The following is a 26,638-nucleotide window of genomic DNA, read 5'->3' as shown; positions in this document are numbered from 1 at the left end:
TCGCAGAAGTTTATGAAGTTGGTCAAGCATGAATCCCCCTTGAAGAATCCAGGCTGACTACTCCTGATGATTTTCCAGTCATTCATATGTCTGGAAGTGGTTCCCAGGACTAGCTGCTCCATCACCTTCCTAGGTATTGAGGCAAGGCTGACTGGCTTGTAGTTCCCTGGTTCTTCCTTCTTGCTTGTCTTGGAGATAGGAGTGACGTTTGCTTTCCTCCAGTCTTCAGGCACTTCTCCCAATCACCATGATTGATCAATGATTGTCCAGAGTGGCCTTGCGGTCAGATCTGCCAGCTCCCTCAGCACTTGTGGGTCCTGCTGTTCTGCCAGTGTCTTACTCTTGGCCTGGCAATCTCTGCTGTTTTACACTCCCCGCAGCAGGTGTTGAACACCAGTCTGTACTGTTTCATAATCAATTCAAGAGCTGAGTTTTTGCAGACTTTGAGGGCATCTAAGAGCATTGTACTCCTGCAGAATTCAGTGGGATTTGAAGGCACGCAGACTTCATGGACAGACCTCTAAAACAACACTCTTGCTTTTGCTTGAGCCAGAGCTTGATTCTAGCACAGAGGTACAACCATCAAACATACAAATTCAGATTCAGTGCTAGTGTAAAATGACACACTGACTGTTTTATTTTCAACTGATAAATTAAAAGGGAAAATCTCTAGTGATAGCCAAGCCTGGAGTGCAATCTTGAGATAAATTTTGCAATTTACTAGTTCCTGTTTAGGTTACGGTGATCTACAAAATGTTTAAAAGCAGATAGAAGAAAAAAGAATTGCTCAGTATGTAAAAGACAAAAAAGAATAGCACCACTATTTGAGAACCTGAGGATTACAAATTTTAAACAGCTTTAGAAATTATATAGCATATTTCTGCAGTAGTCCAGAGACAGAATATTGATATATCCAGTGAATTTATAGAATGGAGAAATACCCTGATAAAAATAGGAACTGAACACAAGAGGTTCAGAATGGAACTTGGATTTCTATTTTGAACATGTAATGAAAATTCTAAATAGGTATCTTAAATTCTGTTCATTGTGCTTTATGAATATCAGTTAGCAAAAGAAAAATAATGTTTAGCTTATGCTGAGAGAAAAAAAGGAAGAAAATCTGAGTGAATGTGAGGGTTTTATGCATAATGGGACGGTCAATTCAACTTACTTTGATCAAACGTGAAATCTCCATAGGTTTTGCAGAAGCAAGAATGCTTTATAAATGTCTTCAGTTATTGTTGCTGTTCTGGTAAAGCCCAAAGAATTTACTTGTACATTTTCTGATAGACATTTGGGTTTCTCTAAATCCAAAATTGCTACCATTTTTCTCAGAAACCTCTTCATGTCCTACCTTTATCCTTCCATTTCTAGCATTTGTCAAAACCATGTGCTTATCGGTCAATATTTTACTCAGTTTGATTTATAGGTTTTATCAGGTTATTGCTATAAAAGTCAATATTTACCTGCAACAACATGGCAGTATACATGATTTTGGAATATCTGCATACATAGACACAGTGATTTCTCCATGTCATATTCCACTGTAAATAACAAAGAGTGAATATGCTCTGAAATACCTGGTGTGATGCAATGATCTCAGTGAAATTGTGTAACTCAAAAGTTAATGGAAATTCTTTCAGTCAAGTTCTTTTCTCCATTTTCTCTTTCACCTGGCTGAGAGTGCTGCAATGAAGTTTTGCTGAGTTCTGCTAAGGTGTAATCTGAAAATACTATCCTCCACCCACAGTGCATGGAAATAAAAGAATGTGCAGGTCGGAAAAGACAGGATATTTGCTTTTTGTTCTGTAGCTAAGACCTCAGTGCTTCAGAGCAACGATTACAAAGAAAGTCCTGTTTACTGCCAACAGAGAAAATTGTCTATTTTGGACAGATTCTCTGGGAAATTTAGCTGCAAGGATCTAGAAAATTTCTACCAAGAACATACAGACTGTGATTTGGGTTTGTTGTTTATTTGTTTGTTTTGTTTTCTTTTGGTCACAGTTTGGGCAGATTTTCAGCATAAAGACATGTTTTCTAATGCAAAGCTACCCTTCTTGCAACTTTTGCGTTCTTAATCTAAGTCACAGGAACTTCTCTCAAGAGTTTGCAAGAACTTTTTTTATAATGTTAAATAAGATGATGTTGCTATTATAACTTCATACTCAGAAATGGCTGTACTTTTTTGACTGAAATAAAAACAATAATTATGAAGTCGGTCTGAGTCATTTACTTGACATTGATATTGCTTTTGGTATATGTACTGAAAATAGATTTCTATAATGGGACAATTCATATCCAATAATGTCTGGTGACATTAAGAACCTCACCTGCAATATACTAAAACCATTTCAATGTAGAAACTCTTAATCACATAATAGAACTGTATTTCCTAATAAATTTATCTAAATTGAACCTTGTTTCACTCCCAGATTTGGGGCTTTTAGTCTGGGGGTATAATTTAGATCAACCTTATGCTGAGTTGGCCATGTGGTTCCTAATGTTCATTATAAGCCGTCCTTATCCATCAGTGTGTGGAGTGCAAGTCACTTGGATGCACATATGAAAATATTTCTGGCAGGAGTGGGGGCTTGCTTGTGATTAATAGGTTTAAAATTTGGGTCCCTGATAGGAACAAAGATGATGCTTCAGGTTATTAATATACTTGTAACATAGATGTCATCTGTGGCAGCAGGTGTTACACTTTGATCATTTACTTCCATTTGCTTGCTATTCATCTTGATCAGTTTAGGCTATTTGCCATTTGATTACATTATCTTTCGATCTACTTCAGAATTCTCGCCCACGTAAATGTATTTTAATGTCACATCAGCTTTGTGCCCTTATTTCTAATTTCTTTAGTTTTCTCTGTAAAAACATGACTGAACTGTGTCAAATATCAAGTTTTACTCAACTGGCTTGAATGGCTTTTTTTATTTCAGGATTTGTTATGAGAAAAAATTGATTTCTGAAATAGTATGGAAACTTTCAAGTTGTGGTGTAAATGTCCCCTTTTTCTGCTATGTGTCCTGATCTATTGCAATGACTGTCAAATTGAAATGGGAGGACTTAAGAGCTGTGACATACATTCCAGGCTTGGGCATTCATCACCTGTCTCTGGGAACATAATCCATGCGCTTGACTGCCTCCCAGCCGACCCAAACACAGGGAAAGTTCTGAGATTTGTTCCTATTTCAATATTTATAATGGGCACTATTCTGAGTTCTGGGCTACCTAAATGAACAAAAAGTACACTTGATAGAAGAGAGCATGCTTTGAAACATTAACTTTTGCATAGACCTAAATACCTCTGTGAAACTGGAAGTCAGGGCCAGAAAGTGCTTTCTTAGGGTTGGAGAACTAAGATAGAAGGACAAAACTTCAGCACATTATTTTTCTTTTTTATCCAGTAATTGTCTAACATGAAGTGTGTAAACTCTTGTTCATCTTCCACTCTTCAGCTAACTTTGCAAGTAGCAGTAGATTGCAGTCAAAGCAACTTTTTTTCTTGTTCTGGCTCTGTGAAACTTAACTTATCTTTCTGGTGACACAATGATACATCTTCAATGGAAGCGGTTAAATGTGCTGCCAGAACATTCTTCTCCCTCAGCCTGTACCCAACAATATTCTGTTCTGGGATGTGGGAGCTCAGGGTTCAAACCCCTTTGGCTATCACCTGTCACCTCAGCTATCACCTCAGGCCCCTCAGGCTATCATCTCCTAAGGTAACTCACCTGTCACCTCAGCTAACAAGGACTCCGCTGAGTTTGCTCCATAGCATATCTTTAGACATTTAAGACGTCTGAAGCACTTGCTCCATAGCATATCTTTAGGCATTTAAGACGTCTGAAGCACTTCAGCAAATTTGGTCAGAGCTTTCCTGAGTTGTTCTCCTGAACTTAAGCTTCTTAGAGCTGTTAAAAGTATGATGTGGGTACATAAATGCTTTGACGAATGTCCACCTGCCTTTGCTGACCCTCATCTAGACAAAGATTGTCATGCTTTGGAAAAATCCATCAGTTGTACATTTAGTCTTCATTCTTTAAAAGACAGTCACAGGCAGTTTTCTTCAATTTTAGTTGCATTCACCAGTATAACACTGGCAACTGTCCAGAGTTTGTCCCCTAGGAGCCTTTTTTTTTTTAATTTGTAGAACTTCAAGTTTTTTTCTCAGTTGCAGAGTAATTAGTGTTGGCTTACTATCAAAGAACATAAAATCAGGTAGAACAGTTCCCATGTTTGCTGTTGTGATTGCTCAGTCTCATTCATCTCTGAAGCACTCCTAAATCTGTGTATTGTAATAAGAACAAGATGAAAAGAACGTCAAATGAAGGTTCAGATGAGAAAATTCTTTGGTTTAGTATTTGATCATTCATTTCTCCCAGACTGGTAATGCCACTTTTATTATGAAGGTCACTAAATTCAAATGAGCAAAGTTGCAGGTGGCCATTTTGCAACTCTGATGAGTGTTCTTCTTTATGGTTTTAGAGAAAGAGAGAAACTGCATTAGGATTGCTCTGCAAGCTTTGTTCACTCTAACGACAACTGACTTATATGTATGTATTTATCAACTAGGACCGATGGTTGTTTTTTAAAAAATGCATAATTAAAAATTCAGTTGTTCAATAGCTGCTTTCAAGAATTCTCACATTCCTTAGTTAATTTTTCATGCAATTATTGCCTCCAGAACAATTTCAACCATCTTTCTTATGGCTTTCATTCCACATTTTAAGAATGAGAAGAATCTATCTCAAACAATTTGTACTTTGGGTCCTTTGTTTTCATTCTTACTGTTATGCTAGGAAATTAAAAAGTAAGGATTCACACAGGGTTCCATTAGCAAAATGCATGTCCACTTCTTTCATGTTATTCACAATGGACTAGTTTTTGGTATTGAAACTGCTATAATAACTTTTCCCTTTCATAGGCAATTGAAATGTATATTATGAATTGTTTCATGAAACACTTTTAAAGTGAAACTTCACAGCTGGGCATTATGAAATATGTTTTAGAGAATAACAGTGAAATAGAAAATTGCCATAGAAAAGACATCTCTTTTTTTCCTGTATTGGCATAAGTTGTTGTCGAATTAGAGCTGAGTTTTTGCCTCCTGCTACAACAGCACCAAGTTTGGAGGTGCTCAAGTGAAGAAAACAGCATGAATATGTATTAACATGAGGTAAAAATGGAAACCAGTGTTAGCCCTTGGACTTCCAGTTATCTTCTTGGTGGACTTCCAATTGTCTGCTACTTACAGTTCAGCAGTGGGATAGACCATGAAAGATTTGTCCTATTCCTCTGGTGAAAGGATCTGTAATAATCTGGGAAAGTTTAAAGCGGTTAAGAAAAGTTCAGAAAACTTGTGCCAGAAAGCTTATGAAATTTATGTTCTTTGCGGCGGAAAATGTTCAAGGCTGGAGAACTTTTAGCAGGATTCAGAGAGAAATACTGTAAGATCCTGAGCAAAACCTTTATTTTCATCTTCCTTCTACTGAAATTGGGAAAAAGAAAAACAAAATAGAAATAAAAATAAAACCTCTACCAATTTAAGAACAGTATTCAGAAATGAAAGAAATGCAGACTGAATAAGCCAAAATACACTGAGTTAGAGAAATGTGGCTGGGTCAATATTATTGTTTCTCTTCGGTCAGTAAATAATACAAGGGAAAAAATACTGGCAAAAAGACTGCTCTAGAGTTAATTACCAGTGATGTTCACTGCTGGGCAAAGGATCAGCCTGAGTCTGTGTACCACAGAAAGTGATGTACAAGCATTATACTGACCCCATGACTTTCCTCTATAGCATAACCCTGCATGAGTGCATCCAAACAAAACAAACAGCACCTCCACAGCCTCTTCTGTCTGAGAGAAACTGGTGCTTTCCCTAACATCTCCCTGCATTAAATTTCCAGCTGCACCGTGCTGACAGCAGTGCGTGCCCTGAGCCAGTGGCCAAAGGATGGGTGGGTGTCCAAGTGGGGCTGCGGGCTGTGGGAGGATGCAGGGGTGGGAGAAGGGGGACCGATGTCAAGTGGTTACCGCAGCAACGGGGAGGGGACCAGCAGTGGGGGGGAGCAGAGGTCGCAGTGTTACCATGGCAACGGATGGAGTGCCTTCCTCACTTGGGTTGGAGATGTGGCTGTCCTTGCTTCTAATTACCTGCCTGGTGCTGGGGGATTTAGGCACAACATATCAGGAGTGCCTATGTTGTCATCTACATATATTACCTATTTCATTTCTAGTTAGAAAGTAAAACTGCACTGGAGATAAAGTATTTTTCCCATGCAAGCTATACCTATTTTAATCTCTTTTGATTGACGACAGTATAACCAGTTCACAAGTAGTAGCAGAATTACATTTTATTCTTTCTAATATAGTGTAAAGAATTATATTCCAGTATCAGTTATTAATCCTGCAGTGCTAGAAGAGATGCTGAGTTAGGGAGTGAGTTTAAATTGTGTTAGGGAGTGAGTTTGTCATACACATCATTACATGACTATATTTCCTTTTCTCTAATGAGCTTTGCAAGATAGTTCTTACCATTTCTTGTTTAGGGTCATTCATTATTTTTTTGTTCTAATGACATCAGGTATTGAAAATTTCTGGTAGGCTCTTTTTGAATTTCCCCAACTGGGGAGTGATGGAGTTTGTCAGTATAAGAGGAATGTGCTCATATAAAACTGATAGGAACAGCCTGGACTCCTGAAATTGCTATCATTGAATGGCCCAGTGAATGGCAATCAGCCATCTGCCATTTCATCTGGTGTCACTCTTCCCCCAGATTAGGGACAGTGAAGAATTACCAATGTCAATAGGTGATTTAATATGAGTCTCATATCAAAAAAGAATGGACTGAAATCTAGGGGAAACTGGAATTCAGTCAACTGTGGCTTGAAAAGTAGGGTCTTAAAGGGAGACAGAGCTATTTTGAGTGTCAAACCACCTAACACAAGAAGGCTTGGTAGGAAGTATGACCTGGATGCATGGAGCCCAGGGATTACCTTGGAACCACCCACAAAACCAGATCAAAATAAATAAAAAATATGCCCAAGAGGTGAAGAAACTAAGGCAAGGATAAGCCTCCAGATACCTACCCTTTTGAAAGGTCTCTGTGCTTGTGTTGTGCAGCCTAGATGAAGCCTGAAGACATTTGCCTGCTGTATTTTCCTCTGAAGAGGTATGCTGTGAACCAGAGTGTCCTCAGCTTAGAAATGTGGGAAGGCTAGGCTCGGCCTGCTGAAGGCAACCAGCACCATCTTAGGGACTATATATTTCGAATATGGAGTCTCAGCCTCCACTCAAAGCGTGCTTACAGTAGTGCAGAAGCAGAGAGGGGGTCTGGTTTTGCCTGAGCCAGCAGTGCAGAGGGGTGCAGGGCTGCCCCGGCTCCTCTGGAGGCCAAGAGCAAGAAAGGCTTGAGCACAGCTGAGACTCTCATTGAAGAGTGTTTTTCTGTGCCTATGTGGCAAAACAGTCTTGTTCTCATTTTTGGAGCAGTTAAACATTTGCATTTCCCTCAAATGCAAATGAACGCTTCTACAAATGAGCTTTTTCTATTACTTTGTGCACAGTTGGCTTTTTTGTGTATCGTTTTGTTTAATGACAGTAACACCTATTCACATCCTGTGGATACAGGATATAACTCCCTCACTCACTGTTGCTTCATTTATTTACTTGATTTCTGTCATCCAGCACTTTAAGATTTCCTGTTGGATCCTGTTTATGTTGTAATGAATTTAGACTTTGTGACCTAGGTATGTCTATTCTGCTAAATCAAAGATGTCCAGGGACCAATACTTGTCCCCAAGACTGAGTGGCACCAACTGGTGTATGTCTACATTTCTTAGTTTTAGCTCCCTCTGTGGCAGATTTACATTGGAAGGAACAGGCTAAGGAAATCAGCTGGCAATGAAACAAGGTGAATGACTGGGTGTGTGGTGCTTGAGCTATGTTCATAGTCTCCCTTTATTCAGCTGTGGGGATGCAATCATTGAGTTAGTGCTTCTTTTGAGGAAAAGCACATCAAATGCAGAATTGTATTTATTTCTTTATTTTGACCCTTGAAAATGTTCACTGATGGGTGATGCACAACCCTGCAGAAGACACCAATGCCCTCAGTATCTCAGCTTCTGAGAAAGAAAAAGAAGGTTATAACTTTTTTTTTTTTTCCCCAACCACAGTTTGTAAGGGTAAGGGAGCAACTTTCTGGGATGCTTATATACTGTAGTAGAGTGCAATGTGGGTTCTTAAGATATAACATAGCCTCAGGAGATACCCTAAAAATGACACTGGAGGGGAACAGTGGGAACAGGACTTTTGCCCATCTGATTTTGCCACCTGCCTCCTTGCAAAGTGCTCCATGCCATCTTTCCTCTCGCTCATGATTCTGTGTGAGACCCTCACTGTACCTGATCATTCAGCCTGAGATGAGTGTCTTGTTTTTACACAACTGCCCTGTCTCCCATTCCTTTACAGCTGTTCTTGTGCTAAGAGTGACAGTGGACATAAAAACATCGTGGTAACCTCTGCTTTTCTAGCTTGCCAATGGCATAAAAGATGTTTCAAAATGTTCTTCCACTTCTTTGGCCAAAAGGCCCTCTCTCCATCATTAAAACAAACTCTTTAATATGGAGATTATGCACATAAAGACTGATTGTGTGCAGTCTCTGAGAGTGAATTTATTTCCATGAACAGGGAAGTTTAGATTCTGTTTCGAATAAGCTAACGCCTCAAGAACTATGCTTGTAAAGTTGATACATCTTTTGTTGTAATATGTGAATACTACAGAGGATCTTTATAATTTGTTTTATATTTTTTTCAGATACCAAGTATTCTTAGGAGACCTTAATAGTGTACTTTATTATATTAAGTACAGCGATTAACATATATTCACAAACTTAATTTTCTCTTTCTTTATTTCTTCTGTTCAGTGATTATTCATTTTTATTTCTTTAGTATTTCCACAGGAGTTAAGCTTGTCCTTGTGTGTTTGTCTTACTAAATTCACAAGTTAACAACCTTGGTTTCTTACCACATCAAATTATGCATTTAGAATCTTTCTCTCTCTCTCTCTCTCTCTGTGTCTCTCTCAAATAAACCCCACCTGTTTGCTGTTTTAGTAAAGCCTTAAATTACAGGTCAGAGTGGGCACTGTACTTTCTCTGTCAATCCCAACAGCATTGTTTCTTCCAGCAACAGTCTCCTTAGGAGTGACTATTCTGATTAGCATTTTGAGTCACATTGCCCACCAGATAACAGTGAGCACAGTCTGCCCACCGTATCGCCCACCTCTACTTCCTTGAGACTTCCTTGCATGCTTTGCACATCGCTTTTTCTAAAATGGCTCAGTTAAGATCGTATAGTTATGGCTCATCACAGAGCTTCTCATCATGCCTTGTCTGTAGCAGGACATGAACCCCAGCCCTCTTGACAGACCAATAGAAGAGGCTGTGAAAGTGCAGCTGTGGCATGATCATAGCAATCGGGATGTCTTTGGGAATGCTCTAAGAGAAACAGAAGCCAACAGAAGAGTCCCAAAAGAAATGAGAAGCAGTGATATTCAGCAAGAATGAAGAGTCTTCCACCAAAAGGGATGGGAAGAGAATAGATCTACAGCTGTTTTTCTAAACCGAGCTGCATTCTTTCTAATTTCATGCTGTGTTTCTGATTGTGGAATGGTTGATTGAACCAGAAGAGATAATCCATCAGTGCAGAGCGAGGAGGAGGTGTGAAGGGATCTCTGGGGATGTGCCAAGACAAACATCTCCAGCCCTTCCTTTAACTGAGTGCAAGAGGTTATTTGGAATACAGCAGTACTGGAGCTAGCCTCCAAGGAGCCAAAATACACGCAGTGAGACAGATAAATGTTTTCTCAGGGAAAGGAAATGCTACATGATAATTGCATGTTTTGTTTTTAGTGTGAGGTTAGCTGTATTTCACTCTTTATAAAAGAAAGAAATCAGTGAAATAATCTCCTAAAGCAGCCAGAGGGCAATGCTATAGTGAAGAAGGCGAGATTCCATCCTCTTTCTCCAAGACTCCTGCTGAGGCAGTGATGAGAAGAGCTTTTTTTTTTTTTTGACTCTAAGTGTTCAGCTGTGGAGACAATTGTGACTGCTTGCTGAAATATTTTAGCAGTGTTAACCTGAATAACTATTTTATCCGTGGTGACAATCTCAATGTTGACTTTGCTTCTTTCATTGTATTTTCTCCATGTAACCATCATGATTGTAACTTTATGAAAGTATCAAAGCAAATTCTCACAAAAGAGCAAGTTATTCAAAGTATTTCTAGACATAAAACAGTTTGGAAAGTTTTCAAAGATATGTATTTTGCTACCACTGTAAACTTAATCATTCTGTGTTTTTGTTTGTATATTTGTTTGGGAGGTCTTTTGAAGGTACAGCCTCAATGCTACTGGGAAAGATAAACTCAGATTAAGAAAAGAAAAAAGTGCAAAAGTGGGGAAGTGTTTCCTGAGCTCTTCCACCTCTCAGAGACTAATAAGAAAAAAGGTAGGAGCTGGAGGGGGAGCAAGAGCATGGAGAGTGGAAACAAAGAAGGTTGGCAGAGAATGGGAAGGTGAGCCACGATATGCCATCCCTTAGGCCCCAAAACCCAGTGTTGTATGTAGTGTGAAGTAAATCCCCCACATTTGGCTGCTGAGCAGTCTCTGAAAACATGAAGCTCCAAGCCGGCAGAGATACTTCAGGGAAAGTTACAGACAGCCCTAATGGTGCTACTCCACTCATTCCAAGCCTGAAAGCAACGCAAACTTTCAAGACACACGTGTGAGAATTATTGTCCTCACAGAAGACTTGTGTTGGTCTTGATGATACCGCAAGGGTTTTGAATATACACTACATACGAAATACACTGTTTATTTTACAAAGTTTTCTCCAGGAGACTTCATTTATTTCTTTCTGCATTATTGCCACAAAATGAGAGTGCGTAGGATGCAAAATAGCTTTGCTGGAAAACGATAGACTGTTCCGCTACTTTCAGTTCCTTCCCACAGTATAGCTGAGAGATTTTTGCCAATTTTTGAAACTAGAATGCAAGTTGCATACATGGTGCAAAACCAAGCAGTATTTGTCAAGGAGTAATGATAAGGTAACATTTTAAGCCTTCCAGAGCTCTCCTGGAATCACCATAATTCCTGGCTTTTTAGAATCTGTACACTGTGCAATTTGGGGAACAAACAGCACACATTATGCAGCAATTGCTGTGGGAGTATTTATTTCCATCAAGATCAAAACTAGCCATGAGCATGGCCCATACGTGTTCAAATGATCAAAAGCCTGTTCGGAAGATGTTCCACCTAGACAAAGGACAATTCGCTCCTCCTTCTAGCCCACTTATCCAGGGTAAAATATGACAAATCAGGGAAACTAAAGGTGGCCTGTGCTCCCCAGAGTTACTCTTCATATTTTGATATCAGATGTCTGAATGTTCTGGTTCAGGAAAAAGGAACCACTCATCCTGTATTTCAGGAAGTATTTCTTCTTTCACTCATTTGTCACACAACTAAAGGGGCGGCTGAATCAATTGCACAGCCCTTTGCAAGGTAATCTTTGGCAATTCAAGTGTTGATTAAACTTTCCTTTCAGCAGTGAGCTGGGCTAGAAAAAATATTCTTTTATTGAAAATGAACTTCAAACGCTGGAAAGGTTACCCTCTCTTAATGTTCTTCAAGTGCACCAAATTGCAGACTAAATAAACAGACAGCATGGGTGTCGCTTTAATGTTTGGGGCATTTCATATTAAAACACAGTATCTCAAAGCCTTCTCTTTGTACTTTTGATCTGAACATGGCAAGGGCATGAAGAAAGAACATTTCTGGCTATGTTCACCTATGGTCTGTGGCTGAGCACAGAAAGAGGGACACTCCCACCCTTCAGAGGTTTTGCTCCCATTTCTCTCGTTTCCCTGAACAGCTCTGTCCCATGTCCCAATCTTAAACCATAATGCTTAACATTTCTGTGATGCCATTTGCATGTAAAGAGTTCTACTCTTATTAATTTTTTTTTAAGCATACTTCATACTGAATGGTTTGGACTGAAATATAAAAAGGAAGTTTAATAGTTATTTCCAGAACAGTTTAAGAATTAGAAATAGTATTGCCCACTTTGTTGAAGTCAAGCCTTTTGGTAACTGAAGGAGATTTTATCCCTTACACAGTTTATTAGACTAGTTTCAAGCTTATGGGAACGGCGTTTGTGGTGTGTTGGCGTGATATACAAGAGGTGCCGATGGCACAGAATGATCGTAATCTCAACTGGACTCTAATTATTTAGACCTTTTTAGTTGATCGAGTACCAGCCTCATACAAATCCCAGTAATAGATTTAAACAAAAACAGTCTCACTCCATCAACAATCAAGATATAGGGTCTACAATGAAAAAAAATTAACATTTTGGAAGACTTAGAGAAATAGCTCTGAATCAATCAGAAAAGATAGCAATAGTTGCCCAAAGGCTTCCTACAGTATAGAAAAATGGAGTCTTGAGGTGATGGTGCATTATCTGGTAGGCAGTAGTAAGAACCTGGAAAGTATCATGCAAGAAATTCTTGCATTTTTTCCAAGGACAAGACTCTTGAAGTTGTTGTTGTTGTTACTATTGTTGTGAGGAATTGTGAAAATGCAGAAAATGAGAAGGCTGCAGCAGAAGCAACAAAGGCATACCATACTATTATCCATAGTCATTCAAATAGATCACCCGACTGTGACAGCCAATTAAATTGTATTTTCCAGGATTAACCCACAGCTAAAATGATACATCATGGTAGGAGAAAAGCTTCATGTATTGCCAACAACATGTTAGCTCCTCTTTTGACTGAGAAAACAATGAAAGACTTGGTTGAAAAGCATGTATTTTTCTCTGTGACTACAGATGCCTCAAACCATTCAAGGTGTTTCCAATCATTAATCATTCCTACACAGCTGAAGGACAAATAATTCACTGCTGGCTTGATTATTTTCAAGGCACTAATGAAGCCACATTAGGAATATTTGAAAATGCGAAAAATATGCTAAAATCAAGTAGTTGGAACCTTTACTATGTACAGTTATTTGCAGCTAATACTGTTAATTCTGGGTTATGTCCCCCTGTCCACAAATCAGTAGAAAGTAAGAAAGAAAAATCATCTCTAGCTTATTGCTCTGTACATAACCAAAAAACAGAAAAATACCATCTAATTAAATCATCATTTGATTTAGAAAAAGAATAAGTCACTTTTCCTCATCTCATTCAGTCATTTTTCTCAGCAAAAGTTTCAGATTTAAAGGAGAGCTCATAAAATTTGTATGGGAAGAAATGTTCTCCATGAGACAATTACTTGCATACTGTACAGGAAAAAGGACCATAATCTGTTTTCTTGGGTTTAGAATTTACTTTGGAAGTTAAGTGAGCATTGTCAAGCACCAATTTTAAAATCTCATTTTCAAAGATAACCTTGTTGGAGGTGATAGAGAGGTTTTCAGTGACAGACTGTTACTTATTATTTTCAGATTTTACTGAATGTTTCTTAATAAGTCTTGCAAGTAGAACAAACTGTCTTTTTACATGATGAAATGTGTAAGATATCACATTCATTTAAGGGTAAGTTGCAAAAAAGGATTGTTGACAAATTCTTTGGTCATAAGCTAGTCATCATGTGGGAAAATAAAGAAAACAAAGACATTTCACTGAGAGGTACACATCAGCTGCCAGAACCGAGGTTTTCTATTTTCATATGATCAAACAAAATGCAAATAAATTGATTTAATTTTACTGAAAAGCATTAGTCTTTCCAGAAACAGTAAAAATTTTTGATAATTTAAAATTTCCTAAAAGGCCTGATGTTAGGTAGTTAGAGATTCAGCTGCATATTTGTGTATGTCAGGAGTCTTTGATTTGGAAACATTCTCATATTCTAGTTTGACATTTTTGCTCCTTCAGTTTCTTAAAATTGTTTCGTTTATTTAAAAACCCATAAGAAAAAATGTCCAGCTTTGGACAGATTGTGGAGCACTCAAACAGTTTCCATTTCGATGAAGTTTCAAAGTGTGGGGAATTTAGGTTATAGATGTAACATGCTTTGTGAATTTACTTTTAAAGACAAACATAATGAAATCTATTAAAATTGATAATAAATTATTCTTCTATCAATCCCTTCAAGTTTATAACTGAATTTTGCATCAGAGAAATTTAATACTATTTCAGAAATACGTGATGTACGAAAGGAAATAAGATTTCCCTAGGATTTCCCTTCATGTTAACATGTTGATCTATTTTTCCCCTTAGGGTTGGCCCTTACTTCTTCCCAAGGAGAATGTCTTTTCAGAAGCGTGGCTGCTCCGGTGTGTAGTTTCAGTTAACACATCCAGGCACAGTGTGAATATGTGGTATAAGTAGGAAAAATCTTGAGCCTGTTTTGGTAGCATGGCAAATTAGGTGCCTGTAAGACAAGAAAACTTAGTGACAGAACAGTTTACTGTACATGATCTTGGCATTATTTCATAGAGAACATAGTTTCACCTTTCTGCTGCTGGGAAGAAGTCTTACTGAGAATTTTGCTGGTTTTTATTTCTTCCTGTGTTCATTATAGTAGTCAATGCTTACTGCCAAAAAACAAAAAGGGAAAGAAAGAATCAGAAGGACATTAACAACATTTCTGGTGCAGTCGTAGAACAGAACATAAAGAATATAATGAGAGTTGTGGGATGTTACTTCATCTGAGGCCTCACTTCACTGAAACCTGATGTCCTGCCTGAACTCTCTAAGTGCAACCATTACATTTCATAAAGAAAGATCTAAAATGACAGGTATTAGCTAGCAAATTAAAAGTATTCCTATATTATGTTATGTTATGTTATGTTATGTTATGTTATGTTATGTTATGTTATGTTATATTATTTATATTATATTGACCTGTATATGAGACCAACATAGAAACCTTTCTTCTGGTAGTTTCTTGTTGGATACTGTGTGCTGGAGATCACTGTACCAGCTTTGTGCAAAGCTGTTGACTTCACTGGGAACTGAGTATCTGTTGTCAGTGAAGATAAAGTTAATTTTCCTGAAGTATGCACAGGCTTAGCTCCATTAGAAGTGAAGAACTGAGTGCCAGTTTCGAAAGTGACCTCTGTCCCTTCCTAGTAGAGTGAATGCATGAATATCATACCCCATTATCTGCTTGGTTGAAGACTGAAGCAATTACAAAGATTAATGTAAAGGATGTACTGATCTAACATCCTCTTCTAAAAAGAATTAATGGAGAGAATATAAAGGATGAAATTGCAATTCAGGTATTAAACAGAAATGTGCATTTATTTTTACTTGGAAAAATTTGTTTTGTAGTTTGTACATTCTGACTGAACATTGTACGCACTTTAAATAAAAAAATAGGGGTAAAGTGTTGAAAAAGTGCAACTAATTTCAAACATCTTTGATTGACTTTTCTTTTAAAAATGTTGCTTTACTTTTTATGACCTCAGTTTACAAAAAGAAAAATGTGTTTTATAAAGAACAAAATAATTTAGGAGATCTGTGAACCATTTAATTTGAGTTGAAAAGTTTTTATTAAAGTGAATGGAGTTACGGTGATCCATTGCAGAGATATTTTGAATAATGATCATTGCTGGCATGTTCTAGTTGCAGTAATAAGTAAAGGAAATGAAAAATGGGTGTTGGACAGTGGCGTTAGCATGGCCCTTCTTCTAGGCTAATATACCTGTGTCCCAGCCAGAGTGGTTTAACTGGATGGAAACCACAATGATACATCTATACTGCTCCTGATGCCCGCTTTGCTCAGATCTAGCTGCAGTAGCTTCTCAGCACACTGTATTATGGAGCTCAAGGTCTTTCTTTCCTTTGGTGGGGTAGAAATCCTAAAATCCTAAATATCATTAAATATGTACAATATGCTAGAAGGAAATTATGGCTGCTCCTAAATTTAGTCAAAATAAAGCATTCATATAAAGTAACTTCAAATATGAATACCATGCAAAAACTTGTCCTGTAAAAAGACAGCACTGTCATTAGCCAGCTGTATACAAATGGTCTTTGATTCTATAAATACTGATGCTCACATGTGAGCAAAAAAAAGCAACTCTACTCACTCAGCATTTGGAGAAACCCATAGACATGTCTGGCGTATTCCTCTCTATAGAAGCTGAATGTGCCAAACTCTTGCCACTGGACTTTCAAGGACTAAAATGATACAAAGTTGAGTGTAAAGAAACAAGATCAGCACTCTACCGTCTTAAACATGGTGAATTAAGGGTGTCCTTTTTGAATAATAAGGGTACTCTGTGTACATTACACTGCATCCTTTAAGCGTGCAGAGATTTGCAACTTTGAGCTTATCAAGATGAAAGACAAGCCTCTTCAGATTCAAATCTGTCAGCTTCCCTGAGAAAATAGAGCTAATAATACAATGAAAACCGGTAGTGAGATAGGCTATGAAGAAAAATGGTCCTTAATGCCTTTGGTGGCTAGGCTTTAATTCCTAAGGTGATCTATTACCTGGTATTTGAATACATGCTAGCACCACTTATGCACCTGTTGATCATTTGCCATCTAGAGATGAGAGGCCCAGAGTGCGTTTTGGACTAGGATTACAGTGTCAGTGAATTAGGTTTCCTGGTGTTGTAACATCAGCTGTGGAAGGATGATCTGCCAAAAATTTAATAGTGCAGGAGAACTAGATGCCTCTCAGCAAAAACACTGTCCTCAGTTCAGACTACAAGCTGTTCTAACTACCTATAAATAAAGCAAAATACAATACTGGTTGTATAATAGCATTTCTTTTTACACCTTCCCTTTTAAAACTTAGGAATAGACAAACAGAAATGCAACGAAAGCAAGTTCAGACTGGTCAAAGGCCACATACCAGACTTTCCACACAGCCTTAATTCTCCTTTGCTCACCAAGAGTGCACTACCAGGGGACCTAAGGAGATGGTTTCCTCCGGATTATCCCCAGCCTCTCTATTAGCCTGTGTTGTAGAGCATACACTTTGTGTGACATCAGCAAACGTCATCCCTGTCATGGCTGCAGCCAGCCCTGCGATACTGAGAGAGTGTTTCATGACACAGTCAGATGGCCGTTTCCACAGGGTTCATAGGTAGAGCAGCCTGGGAAGTGGGAAAGAAACGTAAGCAAATGCAAATGTGACCTTTCCTAGACTCCACTGGCTGAAATTCACAATTCAAATATTGTTTTTTGCAGTTTCTTCCATGGGGTATTAAATGCATAAATCAGTGTGTTTGTATGTTCACCTATATAATTTTGTCTGTTTGTCCATGCTTACCTACAGAAACACAGCAGTAAACATGCAGTGAAAGAAAGGATGAGGTTCATGTAAATTATGATATTAGCCTATCCAGGGCAGTAAGCTAGTGACCGCTTAGCTCTTAGCATTTGGGGCACATGAGGTGTCTGTAAAGAAGCACAAACATGCTTTGTCAGTTCTGCTGTAGTGTGACCTGAAAATGAGTGGCTGAACAATTGGTAAAAAACAGAGCAATTAATGTATTTATTGAATTTACACACAGCCCCCCAAAAGGCATTGCTATAAGCAGGGGAATTTATCATTCTTCACCATATGTGTGTTGCTCCTGCTCATTTTTTTTTATCAGTCTGCCCTATGACAAAGAAGTATCTGTAAATTGTATCTTGTAGCTGTGACTGTTCAGAGACAATGGAAAAGCATGTGCTAGTGCAAAAATTGTTATGGCACAGGACCAAGGCAAGTAAGGTGTTTGGCCTGCTTTCTAGAGTAGCTAGAGGGAAAAAAGGAAAATAAAAAGAAAAAAAAAGGAAAAAAAATATTTCCTCAGGCAGTAAAAAAAAGGAAACATTCTCCATTGTCCTGAACGTATCCTGCTGCACTACACCCAGATAGACCTTATCAAAGACCAAATAGTAGTGGGAAGTGTGGAACTGATTTCAATTTGCATATCATGCTTTCATTGCAGGAATATCAAATTGATATATTTTTTGCCCAGACGTGGACAGATAGCCGTCTTCGCTTCAACAGCACCATGAAGATACTGACTCTGAACAGCAACATGGTTGGCTTGATCTGGATCCCGGACACAATATTTCGTAACTCGAAGACGGCAGAAGCTCACTGGATCACCACCCCCAACCAGCTCCTCCGCATATGGAACGATGGCAAGATCTTGTACACCCTCAGGTGAGCACTCAGTGGCATGCAGAGCCGAAAGCTTCTCCCTGCTCTGGCACAGTAGTAGTAATTTTCAGTGATATCTTTGTTCTCCTCTGCTGTTTTGTTCCTGATGCTTACCTGACCATGCTTGACAAATACTGAAATATTCAGGCATAGGTACTGCAGAGTTTAAAAACCAGTCTTGTCTTTCTAAAAAAGAAACCATGAGAATCAGAAATAGGTCTGTCTAAATTGTAGAATTTGGGCTTTTTAGTGCTTGTAATAAAATCAGGGACATGTAGTCCCATAAAACCTGTCAGAAACCTTTCTGATCAGAGTTAGATGCAGGGCTGGATAAAGTATTTCTAGATTCATGCTAATGCCAATACTTGATTCTTCAAATAATTCACTCTGAAAGATAGTCTGTCACATCTCATCACACCGGTAAATTGCTGGAGGAAAGGCTTTTAGAGTTTTTCTAATCTTTGTGATACCATCAACGGTATGGTATTAGAAATACTGTATATATTTGCATAAAAAAAGCCCGTGGAAATCAAAATATGTGTTTACTTATGGAAGAGATGAATTGCTCAGAAGGGAGCTTTGCCATAAGCCATATTCCACACGGCAAACTTTTTCAGAAACATCCCTTTCATACTACATTTTCTTCAGCAATTGTGTTCAGCATATTGTAATCATACTTGCAATTGCAGTTGGGCTCCAGTAGCAACTCTTTGGCAAACAATAAGAAAGGAATTTAACAGCTGGAAATGCTACTGACATTTCTGGTGCCCTTCCCTTCTTAGACTTGCTCCACTGTGACAGAGCTCTTGCTTATTTCAGTAGCCTTTAGCTAAAGACTTTGGTGATTAGGATGTCAACTCCAATACCCTCTTGGTTTGGTTGCTGGTGTTTGTTCTGTTGTTTTTTCTCTTAAGTCCTGTGTCAGTATTTCAGGGTAAGTTAAGTATCTACCTAATAGTAGTTAGACTTTCATACCTATCACTAAAGAAGCTATTTGTTGAATTGACTGCAAAATTTGTCTGAAACAGCTAAAAAAGGGGTAATACTTGACCCAGTGGATTGTTTGAATAAGCATTTTTAGTTTGTGAAAGATGTTTTGAGTCCTTTTTGCCCACTCACATCAGTCTCCTTTTTACATAGGAGAAGCTGTTAGAATGATCATTGTTCATTGATAACACCGTGTGAGTCAAAAACAATTTATCTGACTTAAGCGAGCACACAGAATTGATATGGCATGGAAGCGGTAACTACTGTATATCCTGGTACTGTCAGGTGTTGATGAGTGTTCTGTATTCAGGAGAAAGTATACGAGGTTCAGTCATGCTCCATGCCTTTCCATCCTCTTCCCTTCCCACTTTTGGGTGTGAATGACTCCTGCTGTAACACTGCAAACCCTCTTCTAGTGTCAGTGCAAAAATGCTGTTAAGTTCCTCACAGGTGACCTTCTCCAAGACAGGGGTTTTCTCTGTGCCATCCTAAATCCAAGACACAAACCTTTCCCCATCCAATTTGTTAGCTTTTGAATTAGTTTAAAAAAAAAAAGAAAAAAAAAGAGGCCAACAAGAAAACCTCATGCTCCACACTTGCTGCATAAATTCAGGCATGCAATTAATGTGTTTGTTTCCTGAAAAAGACTGTATAATAAACTAGCACTTAATGCAATCTACCTGGTAAATAGATTTACTTTGCAAGCTATCAGACTGAAGATTATCTGTTTTTAATAGTCATTTTAAAATCAGCTCCATTCATAGTGTCCTTTGTGTCAGCAATATCACATAAAACAAGCTTTCAAGTGGAGCTGAAGACATTTCGACTAATCTGCTTATTACCCCTGTGCAACTGAAAATGGCATACAGAGATTTATTAAGTTTTTGAGAAACAGCCCAAAAATGACTGAAGGAATTTTAAGTTCATGCTGTAAGTAAATGCAGATACTATTCCTTATAAGATTCTTTATGAGGTTTTAATTTTGTGGAATTACATACTGCCACATCAGCCATATTTCCTATTATTTTTGTAAAGAATAGTTGTTTCCATCCCATGTCCTTCAATGATGAATTGCTAGAGAAAGACATATGTACAGATTTCTTGGGATCAAGAGACTCTTAATGATGTGTCTGAAATTATTTGTGGTTTTAGACAACTATTATTGTTTTGGATCAGGCCTAAATAGCCAATGAACAATCTGCAAATATAGTGCTTTCCTTTCAGGCCTTACTTATGGATGTCAAAGCGCTCTTACATGATACCTAACCCCTGCCTCCTCCTCTGACTGTTCATTGTGCTGCTGTGTAGTAACAAGACGCTTGGTTTCTCCGTAGGCTTACCATCAACGCTGAGTGCCAGCTGCAGCTGCACAATTTCCCAATGGATGAACACTCGTGTCCACTGATATTCTCTAGCTGTAAGTACTGCTTTGATGCCTTGGTGTTGTATACGACTAGTATGCAGAGGCACGAGTTTAATTCTGATTTCTGTCAGGTTGTTCAACCATTCCACAACAGGTATAGGAGGTTTGTGAAAACAAAAGTCAGGTGAGTTAAACTTGATGTCCAGTATTTCTGTGAGGAAAAGTTATTTTTGTGCTGATTCACTTGAAGGAGCTTGAGAGCTGTCTCCTCATGGGTACACCTGCACAGTTTTGTAATCCAAAGTCACACAATGCAAATGTTTTACAAACATTTTTAAAAGGGTGTCCACTAAAGATTTTTCTTTTGATAAACTCCAGGACTCAGGATCTGTGTTCTCCAAAAGCCAATGGAAGATGTATTGATTTGTCTTTCTATTTAGAAAATAGCATTTTCTCCATCACCTCTTAAAAAGAGATAGAAGAATAACACTATTTAATATCTTCATAATAGATATACTGTTGTGATAGTAGGGTATTGATTTCCATTTATGAATAGTATACAAACAGTGATCCTCAATCAGAAACCAGATTTGAATTTCAGCTGATGCAGGGTGTATTCTTCTTTTTCCCCAGGAAAATGTTTTAAAAAAATCTGCCAGTGTAAACATCTCCCTTTCTCCCAGAACATTATCACTACGTTGCCATTTTTTATGATCTGTGTACATAAGTGAGCCTGGGCCAAAACACACAGTGGTGTGTTTAATTCAGATATGTGGAATATATGCATACTCAACTGAACAGGAGGCAGATACCTCCTGAATGAGCTTTACTGCTAATGAATACTTGTCACTGAACTATATGCACCTCAGAAATCTTTAGTTACTGCATAAAGCTACTTTTACCTTGTGGCAATCTGCTGTTGATTTGTTGATGTACTGGGAAAGGAGTGTGTGATCTTAAAAATTAAATCCCAGTCCAGAGATACTAATTAAACCTACCACATAAATTTGATAGGTCCTGTGCTAGCAGTATCCAAAGAAGGTGAACTCTAATAGACAGGGAAGTCGCTTCAAACCTTACATTGCCTAATAGCTAGACAGTTGCTGAATGTAAATAAGTGATGGTCTGGGTTTTTTTATTTAATGAGAGAAGATATCAGTGTGAACTTCAGAAGGCTCCACTCCATCGCAAAGTTTCAAATACATCTTGATTTGCAGAGGTTCCTCCTAATTTAGATCTATTAGCTTGGAGCCCTTCTGCCCTTGAAAATGTACATGTATTAACATCATACATGTACTACCCTCTAGGGAGATGGAGATTACATAGGATCAAGCAGAAGCTAAATGTGTCACAGTTTCTATGGGTGTTCTTTACAGTTTCTTGCCAGATGAAAAACCCATGGAGGAATATTAAAATAATGTTTTATAGTTTTGTCAACATTTTTGGTCATGTTGATAGCAAGAGTTTATTTCTTTAGGTTCATACTCAATTGCGTTCTTTTCCTTGAACACTTTTAGCACGGCTATTATCATAATAGTAGGACATCTCCTGTGTGATTTGTTTGTTTCATAACTCAGTTGTATTTTTAGTGTTGCGTACATTCGTAGCAGTCTCAAGATACATGGCACTCAGTGGGACTTATGAAGTGAATGACTGAGTGAATGCCTGAATGATTTATTACTGCCTGCTATGACAAGTTTCTGAGGGGACACTCTGATTACGGATTCCAAGATGTATGTCTTTGAATAAAATAAAAATGGTTATAGAATTCACAGCACAGCACTGCTTCCCTCTGCATCCCTTTCGTTTGTTCCCTGGCACACAGACAAATCTTCGCAGTTTCCACTGTAGGCAAGCACAAAAAAGCAAAAATTTCAGACAATATTTCTTGCATCTCTACACATACATGAACAAGGTTAATATTTGAAATGTCTTACTTTTTATATTAATTTCCCTTGATATTTCAGAAATGTGAAACTAATCTCATTGTTTCTAGAGTATTTTCCTCTAGTGCCAACTAATTCACACCCTAACCCTGCTGTTGCTCTGGGGACAGCTGTTATTCCTTAGGTGGGAATACTGAGCTCTACTTGGTCTGGTTGCCAGGATGAATAAGGAGAAAACAGCAGCTTATAAACAAAAGACACATCTCAGTGTGCTGACAGTGGTTAGTAAAACCTACCTACCCCTTCCTGTTCTTGTTCCAGAATGGTTCCTGGAGCTCTCTAGTCTCTTTGCTTATAGGAAATAGAAAGTATTGAAATAATTTGAAACCTCTTTACTCTCTGTGCAAGTTTTGTCTGTGCTTCAGGTGACATGATGAGATGAATCATCTGGCATATTAGGGCACGTGGTAGGTGTGTGTCTGTTGTTGCAGTCCTTACGTAGATGGGCACTTATCACACTGCTTATGTGAAAAGTTAAGCCCGATGGCATAATGCAGAGCTGCTATGCAATGCGACAGCTCTTTCCCACTCTGTGTACCAGATTGGTTTGATCAACCACATTTGGCAAGCAGGATTCTTAATACAGAGATGCTACAACATTGACATCAATGGAGGAGGCTGCTGTGCTACTTTTGGTACTCAAGTAGCATATTAAACTGTCTTGGTTATCTCTATTCAGCACTGATCTGAGCATTGTGGAAATAACTTAATTTCAGGACTCTGCCATAAAATTTAGTTTATTGAGGTAGTTAAGATTCACATAAACACCAGTAAGGAAGAAGAGGTATTCTGTCTGAAAGACAGCACTAGAGTAAACAAATAAGACACAGGCAGCCAAATGCAGGCTGGAAATGAGAAGTTAAGCACAATTAACTGTGGAACTCCTACCATAGGATACTGAGGGTGCTAAAAGTTTGTAAGGATTCAAAAGTGTTTGGACAAATTATTGGAAGAAAAATGCATTGGTAGCTATTAAGCATAACGAGATCATTCTGTACTAATGGCCACTATTTTTTTTTATTCTGAGGGAGTGAGAGTATTTCAGATTAAATAGTAAGCAAAAGTGACTGTATGGCTAAGCACTTGAAGGAACTCTTTTCCATTAGAGTTGCCACGTGGCTGGTTTCCAGCTTGCCTACATGGTTTTGGTTTTAATTTTTCAGCCACTGGTGGGACAAATGTTTTTGAATTTCTTAATTTGGAAGGACTAGGCACACTGAAGAATAACGTGAGCATGTTTGCACCCATGCCTGCACAACAGTTAATTGTTCAAGGTGTTCATTTTTCAGCCCAGAAACAAACCTTCACCTCCTCTCCCCATACATGTGCTCAAGATTAACTAAAATTCCTGACACTCCTTCTGGTGATAGCATATGACAGCCATACCAAAATGAAGCTGACAAACCCATTACACCTTGTTTAGAGCATCTGGTCAACTAACTTATTCATTATGTACAAGGAGCCTTATGGTGGGAATCTGTGCTAGCTGCATACCTGAGGTCTGAAACAATCTATAAGGCCATGCTTCAGGCTGCACCAGATGCAGTAATATCGAGCTGCAGTGCAAAATGCCAGAATAAAAATAATAAGACTGAATTGATTAATGGGTTTTCATTGCTTTATTTCTCTTGCTGCTGTTCTGATCAAAGTGCAGATATTGTTGTTCATTTTAAAAAGCACCTTAGATTTAGGCAATAGAAATGATGATATTTTTGTAGCCAATTACTTATCTTTTCCCTTATTTTCCTGATTTTCCCAATTTCCCTTATTTTCCCAATTTTCCCAATTACTTATCTTTTCAACAGTGTCCCGAGTTGCCCATTACTGGAGGATTGCTGCAAGGCAGGAAAAGGTGGACATGCCCAGAATGCCATTCCTACTGCAAACACTAAAATATACACACGAAGGTTCATGAACAATTCAAGTGTTTTCAGTTCAGTTGAAAACAGAGGAAAGCAAAATTTCCAGCTATTGATATTCAGTTTTCTCAGTCAGGTCTTAAAACATGTACTTCTAGCCTTCTGAAAGTTCAAATTTTTTTTTTAAGTGATGTACAAAATCATGCAAAGTATTGCAGAAAAAAAGTAAGGAAATGTGAAATGCATTTAAAAGAAATTCTCCAAATCTAACATAGTGCTTGAAAGAAACAGATTCTGTCTTTCTAAATATAAACTCAGTTCAATCAAGTGTTACCCCTTTGAACATGAAACCTCTTATGGATATGCAATCAGTACTTTGAGCCTCATATCATTAATTTTCCAACAGAACTAGCTGTCATCACCAATTTTAATATGTTTCTCCTAGCCTAGAAAAGTAAATGCTGGTTCTGTGGAATGAACTGTGCTTTGTTTCATCTCATGTATCATCAGCAGAATCATTAATAAAGTCTGAGAACAGAATTTTACTCCTGATGAAGAACAAGCTAGAAGCAACACAGCTTAATGTTCACATCTCAAGAGGAGTTCATTAAAGATGCTGGGAAGGCATTGCAATGTGCAGAAAAAGCTTTAATCCACATCTGAACTTCCCATCTGTGCTCTCTGTAATAGGCTGAGCCAGATCGTGGGCCATCCATGGAATTCTTGATTCAGGTTTTGTGACAAGCATATTTTAGGCATTGTAGCTTTTTCCTCTTCTAGGAAGGTAGACATTAAGGTACCGGGATGCATCCATCCTTCTCTTCAGAAGGCTGTCTTTTTCAGAGAATAGTCCACATATAGAGTTCTTATAGAGAGGAAAAAAGAAATATATTTATGGAAAATTTAGCCTTTGAAAGTTTCCTCCCAAACCCTGTATTTAGCATATGACTTGTGTCATATGACAATTCATGAATACAATGCGTGAAGCATATCTGTGATAAATCCCTCCTCCTGTTCATCTGCTAATCCCTCTCATACACAGACATTTCCATATCTTCTTATTTCTGTTGCCCTCTTTTAGACTTGACTGTTTTCATTCCACATTTTTTCAAATACCTTGGCTGGTGTGCAAGGCAGTATTCAAAGACAAGTTGACCATTCTAAAGATTTATGAGTGCATGATCCTGTAGGGATCTTCTTTGCTTTTGTTAACCTGTAAGCATTAATGTTTCTAAGCATTTTTTTCCTGAGGTACCCACAATGACACCTGGATACAGTGAATTTGAAATATGTTATAATCTTATGTGAGTAATTTAAGTTCTTCATTCCAATAGATATTCTGAGTGTAATCTGCTACTGCATTGGTCAGTTGTTAACTCTCCTTAGGTTTCCCTAAAATTCCCTGCAGGTGTTTCTTTTTTTATCTAACATAAATAATGTATTGTTTCTTAGAGAGTCAAATATTTATCTAATTCCTTGACTACTCACTACTGGCTAATTCACTACTACTTTTCTGTGTGTGACTCAATACATTTCTTAATACGTAAGAGACACTGCGTTAAGTGTCTTGTAGATTTTTATGACTATTTTATAGCCAAGCCAAGACTCATAAAAATTTTACAAGTTAGTTTGCATTGGAAGTTCTGCTAATTTTTATCTAATTGCTCCAAAAGGATGTACTATATATCTATGGAATTGGTCAAATTCATCCATCGTACAGGTACCTTCACTGTAAAGTTACACTTTCTAAACCTGATTTATGGTAGATTCATGCCAAAGTAGTGCATATTGTAAGTATCGGTGTGGCACTACTCTTTGTCTTACTCTTCTGTCTCATTGCATGAGGTATATCAGAGTATCAGAGACACCTTTCCAAACATTTACAGCTATATGATTCAGTGCTGATTCCAATTTTATACAATATGTTGCAACACAAGAGTAATAGACTTAAAACAATCTGATATTAGATCTGATAGCGACCAATACACAGATGATCTCTGTTTTGTAGAAAAAGCAGTGAAACTACCCTGAGGTTGAGGGTTATCCATTGCCTCCCTGATGATCAAGGAGAGCTGATGGCAGTGGTTAATTCATGTATTATCCCTTGCTCTTCTATTCCTCACAAAGAACTGAGGTTTTGGCCTCATAGCAGACCAAATGTCTCACTCCTTTTACAGCGACTTTTCAGATTTTTCTCCACGAGATTGAAGGCTCCTCTGGAGAGGCAGCAGCTGCTGTTACTTTCAGCAAAAATGAGACCCTAGAGTAAAATTACAGCAAGTGCTTATTAGTGAAGCCTAAAA

At 38.1% G+C, this 26,638-nt stretch overlaps 1 protein-coding gene across 1 annotated transcript in view; it reads left to right on the top strand.

The window, feature by feature from the left end:
• GABRG3 (gamma-aminobutyric acid type A receptor subunit gamma3) overlaps nt 1–26,638 on the top strand; it is a 334,473-nt gene that overhangs the window by 150,184 nt on the left and 157,651 nt on the right. The window contains exons 4-5 of the mRNA XM_087758171.1: nt 17,963–18,183; nt 20,502–20,584. Of these exons, the coding sequence (XP_087614297.1) occupies nt 17,963–18,183; nt 20,502–20,584 (304 nt within the window). The remainder of the gene's footprint in view (nt 1–17,962; nt 18,184–20,501; nt 20,585–26,638) is intronic.

The sequence above is a fragment of the Nipponia nippon genome, unplaced genomic scaffold (genome assembly GCF_047370975.1).
Source record: "Nipponia nippon isolate SJK-2023a ecotype South Korea unplaced genomic scaffold, ASM4737097v1 scaffold_2, whole genome shotgun sequence".
Lineage (NCBI taxonomy): Eukaryota > Metazoa > Chordata > Aves > Pelecaniformes > Threskiornithidae > Nipponia > Nipponia nippon.
The sequence above is the reverse complement of the archived record's forward strand: the minus strand, read 5'-3'. Positions and strand labels throughout refer to the sequence as shown.